Below are 21,489 nucleotides of genomic sequence, written 5' to 3'. Positions count from 1 at the left end.
CTGCATGCGCTCCAAACGAAGTCGAAATAGCAATTCAAACCAAAAACCAATGCACTATATTGCGATGAGTTTATGGGTGTGACGGTAGGAGATGAAAACAGAATCACTGCATGGAAGTGCAATCGGATGGAGTAGGTTGGGTCGCACTTTGGATCCGTGCAGTGAACTTGTAGCATAATTCCCGATTTTAAATGTGAGCTTGTGACGGGAACAAAGTCAGTTCCTGGAGCTCCTTATCCCCAACACTAATTCATCTTCTGTATCACCATCCATCACAAATTCACAATGCATGACAAAGAGGGACTTTGTTGTTTATTACCAACAAAGGCACCTTTGCGTCCCACCACTACCATGTTGAGAACAGGAAACAAAAGAACCAACGAAAAAAGAAGCAGCTTCTCCATTTCTCCAAGGGACTATAGAGCAACTCCTAGTGCATTGAAAGCCATGTGTACGTCCAGCTTCTACAACTCCAATCCTTCATCTTATTTTCCATCTCTAGTCATTTCAAGTATGTATAGATACTCACACCAACCACCAACACTAAGTCCAGATAGCAAGGGATGCCATGGCTATGGCCCCAAGAAACAGGGAGACATATGCACCAACCTGCAAGATGGTCGGGTTGTTGCTCATCCTCCGACCAAGAAAATCAGCCGCGATGAGATCCACCAGTGCCATATAGATCAGTACACCAGCCGACATGGCATTAAGAATACCCTCCACCACCAAAGCACGGGGGCTGTACGGGTTGTAGAATGATGCCATGGCGGAGCCTGCAGCGATCCCGGCGGGTGTTTTGATGGCAAAGAAGAACGCCATCAAAAGCATAGAGAGATCCTTCAGCTGAGCCTGCATAGATTTGTTTCATGACATACCTTGCTTAAAGTGAGGAACTATTATGTTTAGCACATATGTACTATTATTGGTTGAGCAGGTACATCTCAATTACAATACGAAGGTTTTGAAAAAAAAAACACACCTCTTTTCATTTTCTGAAAGACCACACTTAAGCATGATTATGGGAAAATGGAGATAGTTAATTAACCTGAGAAATGCAGTCACCCAGTGCAAAACCCTCAAAGAACTGGTGGAAGGAGAGGGCAGCAACCAGAGGCTTGATTGTACACGTGCTCTGCGAAATACCCAGTGATAGCCCGATGATCACTGAGTGTGATACAATTCCAAGTTCCAAAATCTTGAAGGTTGTCCATACATGCAGCAAATGACTATAAATTATTAGGCATATATACATGCAGCAAATGACTATAAATCTTGAAGGTTGGCCATTCATTACATTATTAAACCACATGAAAATAGGCCATTGTATTAATCCACACACCAGCTAAAATATTTTTTCCATTGATCATATGACTGGCTTGATTAACATAGTCTACATCACCTAAAATATATTTTCTATTGATCATATGGCTGGCTACATTAATGCAGTACTAAATACAGATGTATTCCCTCGAAGAAAGAGATTTATGGTAAATACAGCTACATATATAGACATAGTAAATAAGACCTTCTAAGAAGCACCACCTTTTCTCTAGAAAGTAAAATCAATTTTGTATCACAACTATTATCGATTTAAAAAGTTAGAAGTGGAGCCTATAAGCAGTACGTGCTTAAACTGACAAGGTTCCAGACGGTAGTATATAATGCTAACAATAAAGAGCAAGGATTTGACGAATTCAAAGTATCTAGGCCCTTAATTAATCATGGTCTTCATTTAATTTCTTTAGTTGTACATCGATCCTCACAATAATCTAGTACTCCATCCTTTCTGTTTATAGGGCTTGTCTCAATTTAAAGGGCTCATCTCCATCTCATTTGAAACTTCCGGGGGCCATTAAATCACTGCATGCAAGAATTAAAAAGGAACACACCAATGCATGTAATATTCCTACTCATCTAGTCTACAAGCATGCATGAATTACAATTAATTCAAATTAATGCATCAGTTTAATTTGAGTAGTTTTGTGAAGTACGAGAAACATTCCTCCACTCACCATATACCTTCACTGGTAGAAAAAGGGCCTGTTGTCCCGGTTCGTAAGGGCCTTTTGTCCCGGTTCTGGAACCGGGACTAAAGGGTCGGTACTAATGCCCTGTCCCTTTAGTCCCGGTTCAATCCAGAACCTGGACAGATGGGCCTCCACGTGGCCTGTACGTGGAGCCCAGGAAGGAGACCCTTTGGTCCCGGTTGGTGGCACCAACCGGGACCAATAGGCATCCACGCGTCAGCATTTCTGTGGTTGGGGTTTTTGTTTTTTTTAAAGGGGGGGTTGGGGGTTTTGGGGGGTTAATTTAGGTGTTTCATATATTGTGTTAGCTAGCTATAATTAATAGAGAGAAGTGTCCTCTCTTATGTCCGTGCTTGGTCGACGCTACGTACTATACATACGTATAGAGAGGACTAGACACGCTAGCTAGCTAGTAAGCAAATGAAGGAAACTGAAGATCGTCATGAACATATATGCATGGAGAGAGAAGTGATATCGACCACCTCTCCTTCTCCGAGAGATTGGTCGAACAACAAGTTCTCGTATATCTATCCGACACTACCGGCTACATATATACAATAATTATCTCTTACAAATATAATCATACGGACTCAGGGTCCACATAGTATTCTCCGTCTTCAGGGATCACGTGGTCAAGAAAGAATGCTGCCAATTCCTCTTGAATTGCTCGCATGCGAGCTGGTGCTAGGAGTTCATCCCGCTTCCGAAACATCTAATTTAAAGAAGGGGGTCAATACATATATATATGAATGAATGAAACTCAACACAAATGATGGTAATAAAATAAAATTGTGAATGTTGTTATTTACGTACTTCATATTGTTCGTTAGTGTAGCCCCGCTCACAGGTCGTGTGGCGGATGGACTCACAAACGTAGTATCCACAGAAATCATTCCCTTGTTCCTGACACAACCACTTTACAAGAAATAGAGGTCAATCAAACTGATAAGCAAGAATGCCAAATGGTATTGATGAAACTATCGCTTGAATGACTAGTAGATGCGCGGAACATGCTACTATAGTACTTAATTTCGGGTGTCTAAATTGCAGCTCCTTCGGCAGTCCCGGAGCTTTTCTGGTGAATTTTCTCCAAACCCTGCCGGACAAAGAAAACAATTACTTGATATATCAGGAAATGAACAAAGTTGCTGATATGGTGGATAATGATCGATTTAACTTACTTCTCGAGTATTTGAGTCATGTCTGCATAGTCCTGAGGATCTTTTCGTCTCGAGTCTAAGACGGTTACTAGTCCCTGCTCAAGCTTAATCTCTAGGAGAATATAGTGAAAGCTGCACACGCATGCATAACTCATCAATTACATTACTATAACCTTGACTAATATATAAGGGAAACTGAATACGCACAAGACAGTAACACTCACTTGAAGTTGTAAGGAAAGAGTATTATATCTTTGTTTTCATTTATTACCAACGATCGTAGCAAGTTGGCCTCGGTAGCTGCGGCATGAAATTTAACCTGAGTTGCATCTATGAGATATGTGTTAATGAACCCAATATCACCGACTTGTCTTTTCTTCAATTCGGCGATCTTCAATCTGCATAATATAGTGAGGATGATTATAAATACATGCAATGAAAGAGCTGAGCTATATAGATAGACTTAATGACAGAAGTAGTACTACTTACAGACAGTAGTAGGCGGCCGTTGTTTTATCGAGGGCCAATTGATTGAAAAACTGATAGAACTCCTCAAATGGAACATGCAACAGTTCAATTCCAACGAGGTCATGCTCCTTTTTAACTTTCACATACAAAGTACTCCTCCCCCCAGAGTCTCTGCAGATTTTCAAGTACCAATCATGCAATCTTCGCATCATCTTTGATAGAGATCTTTCATCTTTGACGAGAGGCTTTCCGTACTCGTATCTTTGTATCTGCACCTCCATGGGCTCATAATGTACATCGTCGGGCAGGTAATCTGCAAGATTGCTATAATCGGGCACCATCCTCAGATCATTAGCGACGTTGTGGCTAGGCACCTTGAGCGGGGGGCACGATTGCTTCGCTTGTTCGCCGAGCTGGGCAATTTGTTTCCCAGCTCGTCGTTCTTTCAGCCTTTGATCACTGACAGTACTTCCCGACCGCTCCGCTTCGGCAAATTCCTTTGCAATAATGCGCTCATAGTTTCCTTTCGGCGGAGACTTGGATGGTTTTGTCAGGGCAGCCAGAGTGCGCTTCGCTTTCACCGGATCTACCTTCTCCTCCGGAGGTGGATGTCTCTTTGCTTTCAACCCTTGAAACCAGTCATCCACTTCGGTTCGCGCGATCTCGGCGTTCTCCTCCGGGGTCCTCTCGTATGGTAACTTCTCTGGAGTCTTCAGAGAAGGACCGAATCTGTATGTCCTCCCGCCTCTGGCTGTACTGCTAGACGCCGGCCGAGCAGACGGAGCGGTTGTCTTCTTTACTTGCTTACGAGGCGGAGGAGAAGGACTACGACGCGCCGGAGCAGCCGGAGCGGTGGCAGGTCTCTTCCGCCCTTGCTGATGAGGCGGAGAAGGAGGAGGCTGGCTGCTCGGGCGCGTCGGCGCAGGCGGAGAAGGAGGCGGAGTGCCGCCACGTGCTGGAGAAGGAGCCGGTCGAGTGCCCTGATCGTCACTCGCCGGAGGAGGAGGCGGTGGAGGAGGCGGAGTGCCCTGACTCGCCGGAGGAGGAGGCGGTGGAGGAGGCGGAGTGCCCTGACTTGCCGGAGGAGGAGGAGGAGGCGGAGGCGTCTAGTTCGGAAGGTTGATGAGCTCCTTCCGCCATAGGCATGGAGTCTTCAGAGCAGACCCCAGCCTAGTCTCCCCTTCACCGGTAGGGTGGTCAAGCTGGAGGTCCTCAAATCCCTCCGTTATTTCATCCATCATCACCCTAGCATATTCTTCTGGAATCGGCCGGCAGTGAGAAGTTGCGCCGGGTTCAGTAGGATAAACAGAGCCAACAGCCGCCTTGACCTTCAAATTCATCCATTGCGTAATAAGATGGCAATTTTGAGACTCCGTGATAGCATCCACGGGATAGCTGGCAGGAGCCGTCAAGGCATGCTCCGGCTAAAGCAGCTCGGTGGAAGCCACGCTGCTTCTCCGCTGAGATGGCGGGGTAGCTTCGGGGGAAGCTTCGGCAGTACGTTTGCTGCGATTTGCTTCTCATTCCTCTATCGCTTGTACCCTTGCTTGCAGCGCCTTCATTTGGGTCTACTGCACTTTTTTCCTCCTCTCATGGGATTTGTAACCGCCTGCGTCCGGAAACCCAACCTTCCACGGAATGGAGCCTGGCGTGCCTCATGTCCGTCCAGGGTGCTCAGGATTCCCGAGGGCCATTGTGAGCTCGTCGTTCTCTCTGTCCGGAAAGAACGTCCCTTGCTGCGCTGCTTCGATATACTGCTGAAGCTTCCTGACTGGTATGTCCATTTGATCGTTCGTCCAAATGCACTTCCCTGTTACAGGGTCCAAGGTTCCGCCAGCCCCGAAGAACCAAGTCCGGCAACGGTCTGGCGAGTTAATTGTCTCTGGTTCGATCCCTTTATCAACCAGATCATTCTCAGTCTTGGCCCACTTAGGCCGGGCTACGAGGTAGCCACCTGACCCTGTGCGATGGTGATGCTTCTTCTTCACATCATTTTGCTTGTTTATCGCCGACATCTTCTTACTCTTTTCCGATGTCTTGTGGGCCACAAATGCGGGCCAGTGATCTCTGATCTTCTCATATCTGCCCTTGAATTCTGGTGTCTCATTATTTTCGACAAACTTATTCAGCTCTTTCTTCCACCTCCTGAATAGTTCTGCCATCCTCTTAAGAGCAAAAGACTTGATTAATTGCTCTTTAACTGGCTTCTCTGGATTATCCTCTGGCGGTAGGGTGAAATTTGACTTCAGCTCAGTCCAAAGATCATTTTTCTGCATATCATTGACATAAGACACCTTAGGGTCTTCTGTAGCCGTCTTAAACCATTGCTGGATGCTGATTGGGATCTTGTCCCTAACCAGAACCCCGCACTGAGCAACAGATGTGTTCTTTGTTCGGATGGGTTCAATCGGTTGGCCGTCGGGCGCGATTGCTATGATCTCAAACCTTTCATCCGAGCTCAACTTTTTCTTCGGGCCTCGTCTCTTTACCGAAGTTGTGCTCGATCCAGAGGGCTAGAAAAAAGAACAAAGACTTAATTAATATGTGTACATACCAAAACAATGAATGCATCAATTAGCTAGTCAGCACAGGTTTAACTAATATATATACCTGGCCGGACTCGGTTCGGTCACCGGAGCCGTCATCACGGTCTCCTTCTTGCACCGGCATTGGGTCACCGGAGCCGTCCTCATGTTCTTCTTCTTGCACCGGCATTAGGTCACCGTAGCCAGCTTCTGCACCCTCTCCTTCCAGACCATCGGTGTCGTTGAGAAACAACGAGACGGCATCACTTCCTTCTGCGATTATGTCCCTCAACAACGCTTCTTTTGCTTCGTCTCGGGCGGTGTCCATAGTTTCTACAAATATTTACAACATGGCAATTATTATTCAAACATGACAGATGGATATATTAGTGGCAAACGTAGAACTAGCTACCTAATCATAGTAAGGAATCATATATATTAATTAGTGGCCTCGACGCTGCTTCTCTAGGGTTTGGGGTGGCCTCGACAACGCTTCAAGGGTTTGGGGTGGCCTCGAGAACGCTTCAAGGAGGGGGTAATATCGACCCCCCCCCCCACGTGTTGAAGCTATCGGGAGGGGGTTATATCGACAACGACGACACTACATCTATGTCCCTCGACGACCCTCGTTCCCGATAAAAAAAAGAGGAAGAAGAAGAAAAAAAAGAGGAGAAGAAAGAGTAGAGGAGAAGAACTCCTATATTCTTTCTTCTCCTCTTTTTTTTCTTCTCCCTCTTTTTTTTTATTCTCTTCTTCCTCTCATGTTCGAGAGGATCACCGAGGGGTCGGGAGGTTGCCTAGTGTCAAAGGATTCAACAAAACCATGTCTTCATCATTAGGCGAAAGTAACAGGTGCATGATGGTACGAAGCTCTCCAAAGTTATTTTGGAACGGAGTCCTAGATAGGATAATTCGCTTTTTGGTACAAAGTTCAGCAAGAACCTTCCAAATATCGTTATTTGGAAGGCCTTTGCTGAAATTCATACAAAAAGGCAAATTATCCTATCCGGGACACCATTCCAAAATAACTTTGGAGGACTTCGTCATGCTCTGGTTACTTCCGGCTAATGATGAAGCCATGGATTTCTTTAATACTTTGACACTAGGAAACCTCTCTCGACCCCTCGAACCCTCGACGACCCTGGAACCCTCGACCCCTAGACGACCCTGGAACCCTCGACCCTCGATCCCTCGACCCTATAGAACCCTCGAACCCTCGACCCTGAAACCCTCGACCCTTGACCCCTTAACGACCCTCGACCCTCTACCCTAGTTCCCGACCCTCGACCCCTCGGCGATCCTCGACACCCTCGTTCCCGATAAAAATTAAGAAGAAGAAGAAGAAGAAGAAGAAGAAGAAGAAGAAGAAGAAGAAGAAGAAGAAGAAGAAGAAGAAGAAGAAAGAGGAGAAGAAAAAAGGAATAGCTAGAGGAGAAGATCGAAGAAAAAAAGAAGAAAAAAAAGAGGAGAAGAAGAAAGGAATAGTGGACAAGATATTCTATTTTCTCTTCCTCTCCACTATTCTTTTCTTCTTCTCCTCTTCTTTTTCTTCTTTTTTCTTCTCCTTATTTATTTCTCGTTTTCTTTTCCTCTCCTCTTCTTCTTTCTTTCCTCTTCTTATTTTCTTCTTTCCTATCCTTCTTTTTTCTTATAAATTTTAGCATATTCTAAATTTTCTTCTAACTTTCTATATATGAACAAAAAACTTTCTATGAACAAAAAACTTTCTATATATATATGAAAAAAAATTCTATGAACAAAAAAATTAAACTAACATACACATATACATTATACATTGTATATGAACATTATACATACACATATACATTATACATACACATATACATTATACGAAATTTTCTATGAACATATACATGCACATAGCCACATACGTACATACACATATACATTATATATATATATGAACAAAAAAATTAAACTTCAAAAAATGAATGGCAGGGGCGGCGGCACGACAGGGCAGGGGCGGCGCGCGGCGGCCGCGCAAGGCAGGGCGGCGCGCGGCGGCAGCGAAGGGCAGGGGCGGCAGCGCGATGGTAGCGCGCAGCGGCGACGGTAGCCAGTACAGGGGAGGAGCAGGGGAACGGGGCGGCGCTCACCGCGAGGTGGCGTCGGCGACGAGGAAGAAGCTAGGCTCGGGGACAGCGGAGGCCCGCTCGGGGGCGAGGGCAGGGGCACGTGGGCTCGGCGACGGCGACGGAGACGCGACGGCGAGGCACGGGCGACGGCAGGGGCGGCGGACGGCGTCGGGGCGGCCTGGCGACGTCGATGAGCTCGGCATCGTCGGGGCAACTGGCGAGGGAAATGGTGAAAATTTCTCAAGTGTTGCTTATATAGCTAAGGCATTGGTCACGGTTCGTGGCACCAACCGTGACCAATGCCCCCCTTTAGTCCCGGTTGGTGCCACCAACCGGGACCAAAGGCCTTGTGCTACCCCACGCCCAAATGTTTAGTCCCACCTTGCTAGTTGAGAGGCAGCCGCACCTGTTTATAAGGTGCGGTGCGCCTTCCCTCTCGAGCTCCTCTCTAAAGCAGGCTTTCGGGCCTAACCGTGCAATGTGTGCCTATGGGCCTACTGGGCCTCCCGCGGGCCTGAATCCTGGCCCATGGTAGGGTTTCTAGTCGTATTCAGGCCGTGGGTGCCCAGTAGGTGGCACTTTTTTTGTTTTTTTGTTTTCTTTGTTGCTTTATTTATTTTATTTTGTTTCTACTTACAACAAAATACTTATTGTTGCTATTTTTAATTTTTTTTCCAGTTTGTTTGTTTTGTTTTCTGTATTATTTATTTTCTTTTGTTTTTTGCTTTATTTTTTAATTCTTTTTGCTTTTAGGTCAGCAAAATTATAAACTTTCTGTTGCTTTATTTATTTTATTTTGTTTCTACTTACAACAAAATACTTATTGTTGCTATTTCTTTCTAGTTTTTTTGTTTTTTTCTGCATTATTTATTTTCTTTTGTTTTTTGCTTTATTTTTTTATTCTTTTTGCTTTTAATTTTAGAAAAATTATAAACTTTCTGTTAGTGCCATTAGTTTTCAAATTTGAAAACACTTTTTTAGTTTTTTGTTTTCTTTGTTGCTTTATTTATTTTATTTTGTGATTAACTTTACTATAAAAATAGTTTTTTCCTTTTTTTTGATTTGTTTTTTGCATTATTTATTTTCTTTTGTTTTTTGCTTTAATTTTTAATTCTGTTTGCTTTTAGGTTAGCAAAATTATAAACTTTCTGTTAGTGCCATTAGTTTTAGAAAAATTATAAACTTTCTGTTAGTGCCATTAGTTTTCAAATTTGAATAGTTAAAATTTGAATTCTTTGAAAATTGTTTGAATCACAAGTTTGTGATTAACTTACTAAAAAAATGAGAATAGATGCGCTTATAGAGAAAATTCAACCTAAATTCCTAGTAAATTTTTATGAATTTCAGAGAAATTCACTATGAATTTAGGTTAAACTTTTCTCTATTAGGGCATCTATTTTCACTTTGAGAGGAGCTCAACAGGGCAGAGAGGGAAGGGCTTATAAACCGGTGTGAGCCCCCTTCAGTTGGCGAGGTGGGAGTAAACTCTGCCCGCAACGAGGACCAACCCTTTAGTCCCGGTTTGTGGCACAAACCGGGACTAATGGTCATGGGCCAGGGGCGAAGAGCAAAATTATAAACTTTCTGTTAGGGCCAGGGACTAATTGTCATGGTATTACGAGGGCCGAACCATAAGACATGAAAGCATTTCAAATAAACTCTGAAAAAGTTGAAAATTGGGATGGTATCATAATTTCACCCACATAGCATGTGCATGTACAAAACAGACAATGGTAGCATGTTCGTGTGTTACAAAGTTGGCATGGTATCATCATAATAGTTGCGGGAGAAAGTCTTCACTTTTTCTTCGCTTGTGTCATTTGCTTATTGCGCCGTAACCATGGATAATCTTCATTGTTTATCAGGATGCTTGGGTCAGCCTTGACATTGAAGGGAGGAATTTCATGAAACTTTTCATAATCTTCAGACATGTCTGTCTTGCTGTCCACTCCCAGGATGTCCCTTTTTCCTGAAAGAACTATGTGGCGCTTTGGCTCATCATATGATGTATTCGCTTCCTTATCTTTTCTTTTTCTCGGTTTGGTAGACATGTCCTTCACATAGATAACCTGTGCCACATCATTGGATAGGACGAACGGTTCGTCAGTGTACCCAAGATTTTTCAGATCCACTGTTGTCATTCCGTACTATGGGTCTACCTGTACCCCGCCGCCTAACAGATTGACCCATTTGCACTTAAACAAAGGGACCTTAAAATTAGGGCCGTAGTCAAGTTCCCATATGTCCATGATGTAACCATAATATGTGTCCTTTCCGCTCTCGGTTGCTGCATCAAAGCGGACACCGCTGTTTTGGTTGGTGCTCTTTTGATCTTGGGCGATCGTGTAAAATGTATTCCCATTTATCTCATATCCTTTGTAAGTCAATACAGTCAAAGATGGTCTCCTGGAAAACAAGTACAACTCATCACAAACAGTGTTGTCATCTCTGAGACGTGTTTCCAATCAACTGCTGAAAGTCCTGATGTGTTCACATGGTATCCAGTCGTCGCACTGCTCCGGGTGTTTGGAGAGCAGACTGTTCTTGTGTTCATCGACATACGGGGTCACCAAGGTAGAATTCTGTAGAACTGTGTAGTTTGCTTGAGACCAAGAATATCCGTCCCTGCATATTATTGAGTCTCTTCCAAGAGTGCCTTTTCCAGTTAGTCTCCCCTCATACCGCGATTTAGGAAGACCTATCTTCTTAAGGCCAGGAATGAAGTCAACACAAAACCCGATAACATCCTCTGTTTGATGGCCCATGGAGATGCTTCCTTCTGGCCTAGCGCGGTTACGAACATATTTCTTTAGGACTCCCATGAACCTCTTAAAGGGGAACATATTGTGTAGAAATACGGCCCCCAGGATGACAATCTCGTCGACTAGATGAACTAGGACGTGCATCATGATATTGAAGAAGGATGGTGGGAACACCATCTCGAAACTGACAAGACATTGCGCCACATCACTCCTTAGCCCTGGTACAATTTCTGGATCGATCACCTTCTTAGAGATTGCATTGAGGAATGCACATAGCTTCACAATGGCTAATCGGACGTTTTCCGATAGAATCCCCCTCAATGCAACCGGAAGCAGTTGCGTCATAATCACGTGGCAGTCATGAGACTTTAGGTTCTGAAACTTTTTCCCTGGCATATTTATTATTCCCTTTATATTCGACGAGAAGCCAGTCGTGACCTTCATACTGAGCAGGCATTCAAAGAAGATTTCTTTCTCTTCTTTAGTAAGAGCGTAGCTGGCAGGACCTTTATACTGCTTCGGAGGCATGCCGTCTTTTTCGTGCAAACGTTGCAGATACTCCCGTGCCTCAGGTGTATATTTTGTCTTCCCATACACGCCCAAGAAGCCTAGCAGGTTCACGCAAAGGTTCTTCGTCACGTGCATCACGTCGATTGAGGAGCGGACCTCTAGGTCTTTCCAGTAGGGTAGGTCCCAAAATATAGATTTCTTCTTCCACATGGGTGCGTGTCCCTCAGCGTCATTCGGAACAGCTAGTCCACCGGGACCCTTTTCAAAGATTACGTAGTGTAAATCATTGACCATAGCAAGCACGTGATCACCGGTGCGCATGGCGGGCTTCTTCCGGTGATCTGCCTCGCCTTTGAAATGCTTGCCTTTCTTTCGACATTGATGGTTGGTCGGAAGAAATCGACGATGGCCCAGGTACACATTCTTCCTGCATTTGTCCAGGTATATACTTTCAGTGTCATCTAAACAGTGCGTGCATGCGTGGTATCCTTTGTTTGTCTGTCCTGAAAGGTTACTGAGAGCGGGCCAATCGTTGATGGTCACGAACAGCAATGCCTTAAGGTTAAATTCCTCCTGTCTGTGCTCATCCCACGTACGTACACCGTTTCCATTCCACAGCTGTAAAAGTTCTTCAACTAATGGCCTTAGGTACACATCAATTTCGTTGCCGGGTTGCTTAGGGCCTTGGATGAGAACTGGCATCATAATGAACTTCCGCTTCATGCACATCCAAGGAGGAAGGTTATACATACATAGAGTCACAGGCCAGGTGCTGTGATTGCTGCTCTGCTCCCCAAAAGGATTAATCTCATTCGCGCTTAAAGCAAACCATACATTCCTTGGGTCCTTTGCAAACTCATCCCAGTACTTTCTCTCGATTTTTCTCCACTGCGAGCCGTCAGCGGGTGCTCTCAACTTCCCATCTTTCTTTCGGTTCTCACTGTGCCATCACATCAACTTGGCATGCTCTTCGTTTCTGAACAGACGTTTCAACCGTGGTATTATAGGAGCATACCACATCACCTTTGCAGGAACCCTCTTCCTGGGGGGCTCGCCGTCAACATCACCAGGGTCATCTCGTCTGATCTTATACCGCAATGCACCGCATACCGGGCATGCGTTCAGATCCTTGTATGCACCGCGGTAGAGGATGCAGTCATTAGGGCATACATGTATCTTCTCCACCTCCAATCCTAGAGGGCATACGACCTTCTTTGCTGCGTATGTACTATCGGGCAATTCGTTATCCTTTGGAAGCTTCTTCTTCAATATTTTCAGTAGCTTCTCAAATCCTTTGTCAGCCACAGCATTCTCTGCCTTCCACTGCAGCAATTCCAGTACGGTACCGAGCTTTGTGTTGCCATCTTCGCAATTGGGGTATAACCCTTTTTTGTGATCCTCTAACATGCGATCGAACTTCAGCTTCTCCTTTTGACTTTCGCATTGCGTCCTTGCATCGACAATGACCCGGGGAGATCATCATCATCGGGCACATCGTCTGGTTCCTCTTGATCTTCAGCAGCTTCACCCGTTGCAGCATCATTGGGCACATCGTCTGGTTCCTCTTGATTTTCACCAGCTTCCCCCGTTGCAGCATCACCGTATTCAGGGGGCACATAGTTGTCATCGTACTCTTCTTCTTCGCCGTCTTCCATCATAACCCCTATTTCTCCGTGCCTCGTCCAAACATTATAGTGTGGCATGAAACCCTTGTAAAGCAGGTGGGAGTGAAGGATTTTCCGGTTAGAGTAAGACCTCGTATTCCCACATTCAGTGCATGGACAACACATAAAACCATTCTGCTTGTTTGCCTCAGCCGCATCGAGAAACTCATGCACGCCCTTAATGTACTCGTGGGTGTGTCTGTCACCGTACATCCATTGCTGGTTCATCTGCGTGCATTATATATAATTAAGTGTCTAAATTAATAGAAGTTCATCATCACATTAAAACCAAAGTGCATACATAGTTCTCATCTAACAACATATAGCTCTCCAGAGCATCTAATTAATTAAACCATACATTGAAACTATGTAAAACATTTCAATGCGAAAACAAATGCGATCATAATCGCAACCAAGGTAATAATTGATCCAACGGCATAATGATACCAAGCCTCGGTATGAATGGCATATTTTCTAATCTTTCTAATCTTCAAGCGCATTGCATCCATCTTGATCTTGTGATCATCGATGACATCCGCAACATGCAACTCCAATATCATCTTCTCCTCCTCAATTTTTGTTATATTTTCCTTCAACAAATTGTTTTCTTCTTCAACTAAATTTAACCTCTCGACAATAGGGTCGGTTGGCATTTCCGATTCACATACATCCTACATAAATAAAATCTATGTCACGTTGGTCGGCATAATTTTCATAAACAATAAATGAACCAATAGTTATAAAGATAATATATATACCACATCCGAATCATAGACAGGACGAGGGCCGACGGGGGTGGATACCAAAACTATCGCACTATATAAGATGCAATAATAAAAGTAAGAAAATAATACAAGTATCTATGTAAACATACAAGTAAGAATATTTTTCCTTTCAGAAAGAAGATAAGAACAAGAGGCTCACCATGGTGGTGCCGGGGATGAGCTCGGCGCGGGTGATCGACGGCGGTGAAGACCGGGACGGGGCGTGACGGACCGCTAAACCTAAACAAATATTATGAAAAATGGAGATTGGAGGTCGAGCTTGGAGAGGAGAAAACTTAAGTAGTGTGGCTCGGGCATTCCATCGAACACCTTGTGTGCATAGGAGGTGAGCTAGAGCACCACCAAGCCCTCTCCCCCTCGGCCAGAGAAAAACAGAGCACTGGGGTGCTCTGCTCGCGAGCGAGGGGTATATATAGGCACCTCATTGGTCCCGGTTGGTGACATGAGCCGGGACTAAAGGGGAGCCTTTGGTCCCGGTTCAAGCCACCAACCGGGACCAATGGTGGTGGGCCAGGAGCGAGGCCCATTGGTCCCGGTTCATCCCACCAACCGGGACCAAAAAGTCCAGATGAACCGGAACCAATGGCCCACGTGGCCCGACCGGCCCCCTGGGCTCACGAACCGGGACCAATGCCCCCATTGGTCCCGGTTCTGGACTGAACCGAAACTAATGGGATGACCCGGCCTGGACCAAAGCCCTGTTTTCTACTAGTGCTTGGAAAATAAGTATAATGGTTGGTATTTGTCAATCCGAATCTAACATATCATAATGGTGGAGATTCAATACGAATGTAGTACTTTTTTGTGAGAACAATAGTGACATACTATATACACTGATGAAATAAAACGTGGGCTGCTGTCCCTTCAGTATGCGCAACTCTAGATCCATGGTATACATTTGAAACATAACTCACAAACACAGAAAGTGTATATTTTTTTTAAGGGCGTTGCAATGAAATTTAATATAATTGTGTACTAAACCAAACACTAGCATGTTTGTTTTGCGGGGTACTGCTTTCTTGACCAGGCTACAACAAACTAATCACCTCCTACAGTCCGTGGTTGGCCAAAGAATGAAAATTATGTAATTATTTTTATTTTACCATGTTAAATTAATGATATGACTATCAAATATTTATTATTGATCCACTAGAAAGAAGCTGCAACGAGACAAATATTTTAATATTGTCTTGAGGAAAAATATCGACATGTTGGATCCACATTATAATGATGATGGATGATCGGGAGTAGCACCACGACAAGTTGGAATTGCTACCAAAGACTACTCTACCAAAAAATTGGTCATGGCCAGAATGCTGATCCTTGTTTGGATAATTATATATAGTGATACTATTCATTACCTGGGGGTAGAATAAGTTATTCTTCACCCGAGATAATTTTACGATCGTTTTATAAATAAATACCATTGAAATACAAATAGTTACATTCATATTGATTCACTATGTAAAATTTGCATAGAAAAAGAAAAATATAGGTCATAAGACCAAAAAATCGTATTCTATGTATATTTTATACTATATTTTTACATATGTAATTTTACATGTCAAAGTATTTTTTATGGCGAATATATGTTTTCTTACGTTCTCTTTTTACGTCTAAAATAAGACAAAATTTACGGAAAGTAAAATTACGATGCATTAATGTTGAAACAGAGGGGGGGGGGGGGTGAAGAATAACTATTCCTCACCGAGGGTGACGAATAGTCAATCCCTATTCCTCACTTCAGGATCAATATATACCGAGACATTTGCTATTTTTGTCCATGACACATCCAGACATATTTTTTTAATCCCGCCGTTGGATCATGTTATATTATAGGTGTGTTGGTTTAATATTTTTTTCAGTATTTTTAAGAACTTTTACACCTTTGAAAACTTTAACTAGTTCTATGGTAAGCTATTGTAGAAAATCCTACTCCTATATATATATTTTGGAAAATTATATGTCCCAAAATTCTTGGCTTAGATTTGTCTAGATGCGCATGTACTAGAGGGAGGTTATATATATATATTGGAAAATTATATGTGTTTTGCTAGTTAAATTGATGACCTACATTCCCATGCGAGGCTTATATGTGCATCTGGAGGGAGGGTGTAGATATGTTGGTTTATCATATATGTCATGCATGATTAATTCTATTTTTTGCGGGAAAGGAGCATGCATGATTAATTCGACTAGCACATTTGTCATCTTTTCCTATTGGTGTGTCACTAACCCCATATAAAGATGCAACTAATTTGCTGAAAGTATATAGCTTAATAAAAAAAGTTGCACCCGGAGTATATGTGCGCGTGCAATGTACCCGGGAGGTTGGTGTCACGTGCATACAATATGCGGATGATACCATGACTATGGTGGAGGGGGTTGAAACTTGATATCATCAACCTCAAGTTTCTTCTTCTCTATTTTGAGGCCATGCCCGGTCTTAAGATCAAATTTGATAAGAGCGACATTGTGGTTTTAGGATTCTCGGACGACGATCGGTAGCGGATTTCGGACAAGATGAATTGCAGGTTGTAGTCGTTCCCTATTACGTACATAGTGACGCCGTTGTCTCATACGAGGGTAACCTTGAGGGATTTCAACCCGCTTATTGCTCTGGTCGCTTCTAGGTCGGTGCCATGGTGTGACCGTGTTAGGTCCAATGGGAGTAAGTACATTCTTATTGACTCCGGCCACTTGGCAGCCTTTTTTCTTCTTTCTTTGCATTCCCCTTGGATGTGTTTGTGCTGATGCCCCAGCAGGCGTTATTATTTTCTTTGGTGCACTTGAACTTGTTGTATGAACTGCATGATTGATTTATCTATAAAGCATGATGAAAGCCTGCTTCGAGAGAATTCCTTCTTGCACACATACTTAAGCGACTAATTAATTAAGCGAGAGTGATATAGTGTTTTTGAGCTCGTTACGATTATGCTTGCCTGGTATAAGCTATCCCAAAAAACAGCATCGATTATGCTTGAGCTTGAGAGGAGGGGCAAGGCAAGCACTGTGTTCGTACCTGCGAAACCACCACTTGACGAGCTTGGGACGGGCCCTCCTCGTTCTCGTGGCCATGGCCGTTGTGCACTACTCCTTCGTAGACGTGCGCATGGCTGTGCCCAAGGGTGGCCTTACACTTCTCGCCCCCTGTAGTCCTCCCGTCCTCCAGCAATGGCGACCTTTCATCTTGGGCGCTCGTTGTGGCGGAGGCGGCAGCGGCCATATCGCGCGGCTTACGCTCGTAAAACTGTGTGCCGATGAAGTCGACCATGAGCGTGACGAGGCTGGCGAGCATGGCGACAGAGCCCGCGAAGGGGAACTGCCGCCACGGCGACGAGTCCGGGAGGCACGGGTCCAAGAATTTCTCCTCCGCGTCGTGCATCATGTGCACGTACCCCGTGCCCAGGACTACCCCCGCCGCGAACGCCTTGGCGAGCACGAACGCCCACCCGCCCTCACCGGCTCGAACCCCGCCACGCCACCTGTGGCCGACGAGCGGGATGGCGACGCCGGCGGCGCTCGAGACAAGGATAGCGGCGACGGCGACCATCTTGAGCTGCAGCGCGGCCGCCTCGTTGCGGCAGACATCGCCGCCGCCATCCCCCGTCGCTTCCGCGTCACAGCTCGCCGCGGAAACCGAAGCTGCTACCCATCATCAGATATACTGTATCAAGCAGTGCGGCCGCGTCATAGTCATACTACCAAGAACCATCGAGCGGTGCCGCCGTAACTAATTAGTAGTAACGTGATATATCTACGTACATACCTGCGAACCGTTGTAGGTAGGGCAAGAGGGCGACGTACGGCTCCATTTCCTGGTCTCTCGACGAACGCCGGCCGACGAATGCGGTCGTCTTGCTCTTGTCCCGCAGAACAATCGGATGCGAGTTGAGAGTTGAAAGTTGAGACTCCGGCCAGAGTTTACAGCCATGAACACATGGTATCCACTGCATCAGCGCGGCGCATGTTGTCATCCCGCCGCGTCCGCGCCTGGTGGGCCGTCGGGGGGTGAGCCAGGGTCCACATTCTGGGTGACGGCATAAAAAACATGAGACAGGCATGCGCGGTCTTCTGTGTGTGTGTGTGGATTTCAGGACGCGGAGGTACGATGTCGACACAATGACGATGTCTGGACACGAAGGTACGATGTCGACACAGTTGTTGTGTTTGCTTTGATTTTTCGTTCACAATCTAGAACCCAATGTGTCAACCATAAGGTTTCACAAAATAATATGTGGATGATAAGGCCCATGATTCGACTGTGATCGTTAGGGATTGGTACGAAGATAATTTCCTAAGCAAGCTGCAAGCAGGGCTAATTTTAACAACCGATGTAGTAACAATGAAAACCACTCCTTATTTGGCGAGGTTGTACCAGCAAGTGCGTCAAGCAAAAATTGCCATTGTCGTGGAACGCCCATCCCAACAGCAGATAATGAGGGCTGAGAACGTTGACCACGATTCAAATCGATTTCGAAAAAGAACTACTAATCCATACTTTTCGAGGAATCCTTCATCAGTGGTTGTGAATGATTGACTTTTTCAATCCTTTCGACCTTGGTTCCGTAGGAGCAAGTCGGAAAGGTTGAGAAATAGAACCATCTGATTTGATTCGTTCCCAATAGACATGAGATGATTATCTTAGGGTGATCCTTTTGTCAACGGATGCTCCTATTACACGTGTAAATGATGGAAGACTAACACATCCTTGTGGGAGCCGACGAAGCTTCACTCCATGATCAAGGCAACCCCGAAGACGTCGACACACTGCAATTCATGTTGGGGAACGTAGCAGAAATTCAAAATTTTCCTACGTGTCACCAAGATCTATCTATGGAGAGACTAGCAACGAGGGGAAGGAGAATGCATCTACATACCCTTGTAGATCGCTAAGCGGAAGCGAAGCGTTCAAGTGAACGGGGTTGATGGAGTCGTACTCGTCGTGATTCAAATCACCGATGATCAAGTGCCGAACGCACGGCACCTCCGCGTTCAACACACGTACGGGAGACGTCTCCCATGCCTTGATCCAGCAAGGAGGAGGGAGAGGTTGATGGAGATCCAGCAGCACGACGGCGTGGTGGAAGTAGCGGGATTCCAACAGGGCTTCGCTAAGCGCTGCGGGAGGAGGTAGATGTGTCACGGGAGGGAGAGGGAGGCGCCAGGCCTTAGATTGGTTTGCTCCTCCTTTTTCCCCACTATATATAGGGCCAAGGGAGAGGGGAGGCGCAGCCCTTGCCCCTTCCCCTTTCTCCAAGGAAGGGTGCGGCCAAGGGTGGGGAGGAGTCCATCCTCCCTAAGGCACCAACAGCGGGATCTGGATACCCATGTTGGCTCCCACATGTTCCACGATGATCTCATCGGATGAACCACGATGTCAAGGACTTAATCAATCCCGTATACAATTCCCTTTGTCTAGCGGTATGTTACTTGCCCGAGATTCGATCGTCGGTATCCATATACCTTGTTCAATCTCGTTACCGGCAAGTCTCTTTACTCGTTCCGTAACACATCATCCCGTGATCAACTCTTTGGTCACATTGCGCATATGATGATGTCCTACCGAGTGGGCCCAGAGATACCTCTCCGCTTACACGGAGTGACAAATCCCAGTCTCGATTCGTGCCAACCCAACAGACACTTTCGGAGATACCTGTAATGCACCTTTATAGTCACCCAGTTACGTTGTGACGTTTGATACACCCAAAGCACTCCTACGGTATCCGGGAGTTGCACAATCTCATGGTCTAAGGAAATGATACTTGACATTAGAAAAGCTTTAGCATACGAACTATATGATCTTTGTGCTAGGCTTAGGATTGGGTCTTGTCCATCACATCATTCTCCTAATGATGTGATCCCGTTATCAACGACATCCAATGTCCATGGTCAGGAAACCGTAACCATCTATTGATCAACGAGCTAGTCAACTAGAGGCTCACTAGGGACATGGTGTTGTCTATGTATCCACACATGTATCTGAGTTTCCTATCAATACAATTATAGCATGGATAATAAACGATTATCATGAACAAGGAAATATAATAATAATCAATTTATTATTGCCTCTAGGGCATATTTCCAACAGTCTCCCACTTGCACTAGAGTCAATAATCTAGTTCACATCGCCATGTGATTAACATTCACAGGTCACATCACCATGTGACTAACACCCAAGAGTTTACTAGAGTCAGTAGTCTAGCTCACATCACTATGTGATTAACACTCAATGAGTTCTAGGTTTGATCATGTTGCTTGTGAGAGAGGTTTTAGTCAACGGGTCTGAACCTTTCAGATCCGTGTGTGCTTTACAAATCTCTATGTCATCTACTAGATGTAGCTACCACGTTCTATTTGGAGCTAATCCAAATAACTGTTCTACTTGGAGCTATTCTAAATTGTTGCTCCATTATACGTATCCGGCATCTCTACTCAGAGCTATCCGGATAGGTGTTAAGCTTGCATCGACGTAACCCTTTACGACGAACTCTTTTACCACCTCCATAATCGAGAAAATTCCTTAGTCCACTAGTTACTAAGGATAACTTTGACCGCTGTCTTGTGATTCATTCCTGGATCACTCTTGTACCCTCATGGCAAGGCACACTTCAGGTGCGGTACACAGCATAGCATACTGTAGAGCCTATGTCTTAAGCATAGGGGACGACCTTCGTCCTTTCTCTCTATTCTGCCGTGGTCGAGCTTTAAGTCTTAACTTCATACCTTATAACTCAGCCAAGAACTCCTTCTTTGACTGATCCATCTTGAACACCTTCAAGATCATGTCAAGGTATGTGCTCATTTGAAAGTACCATTATGCGTTTTGATCTATCCTTATAGATCTTGATGCTCAATGTTCAAGTAGTTTAATCCAGGCTTTCCATTGAAAAACACTTTCCAAATAACCCTATATGCTTTCCAGAAATTCTACGTCATTTCCGATCAACATATATTCATCAGAAAATCTTATAGTGCTCCCACTCACTTCTTTGGAAATACCAGTTTCTCATAAACTTTGTATACACCCAAAATCTTTGATCATCTCATCAAAGCATACATTCCAACTCCGAGATGCTTACTCCAGTCCTCAGAAGGATTGCTGGAGCTTTGCATACTTATTAGCATCTTTCAGGATTGACAAAACCTTCCGGTTGTATCACATACAACCTTTCCTCAGAAAATCATCGAGGAAACAATGTTTTGACATCCTATCTACAAGATTTCATAAATAATGCAGTAATCGCTAATATAATTCCAACAGACTTTTAGCATCGCTACGAGTGAGAAAATCTCACCGTAGTCAACTCCTTGAACTTGTCGGAAAACATCTTAACGACAAGTCGAGCTTTCTTAATGGTGACATTTACCATCATTGTCCGTCTTCCTTTTAAAATCCATCTACACTCAATAGCCTTACGACCATCAAGTAGTTCTTCCAAAGTCTACACTTTGTTTTCATACATGGATCCTCTCTCGGATTATATGG

At 44.7% G+C, this 21,489-nt stretch overlaps 1 protein-coding gene across 1 annotated transcript; it reads right to left on the bottom strand.

Moving 5' to 3' along the window:
• Positions 1 to 543: 543 nt before the first annotated feature.
• LOC125519153 (zinc transporter 10-like) lies at positions 544 to 18,045 on the bottom strand. Its single transcript, XM_048684037.1, has 4 exons — positions 17,770 to 18,045; positions 17,023 to 17,645; positions 1,049 to 1,198; positions 544 to 852 (listed from the first exon to the last, which is right to left on the bottom strand). The coding sequence occupies exons 1-4, from the start codon at positions 17,975 to 17,977 to the stop codon at positions 544 to 546; spliced, it is 1,290 nt and encodes a 429-aa protein (XP_048539994.1). The 5' UTR covers positions 17,978 to 18,045.
• Between the last annotated feature and the right edge of the window lie 3,444 nt (positions 18,046 to 21,489).

This window comes from Triticum urartu, chromosome 7 (genome assembly GCF_003073215.2).
Source record: "Triticum urartu cultivar G1812 chromosome 7, Tu2.1, whole genome shotgun sequence".
NCBI classification, from domain to species: domain Eukaryota; kingdom Viridiplantae; phylum Streptophyta; class Magnoliopsida; order Poales; family Poaceae; genus Triticum; species Triticum urartu.
This window is presented reverse-complemented; position numbering and strand designations above follow the sequence as displayed.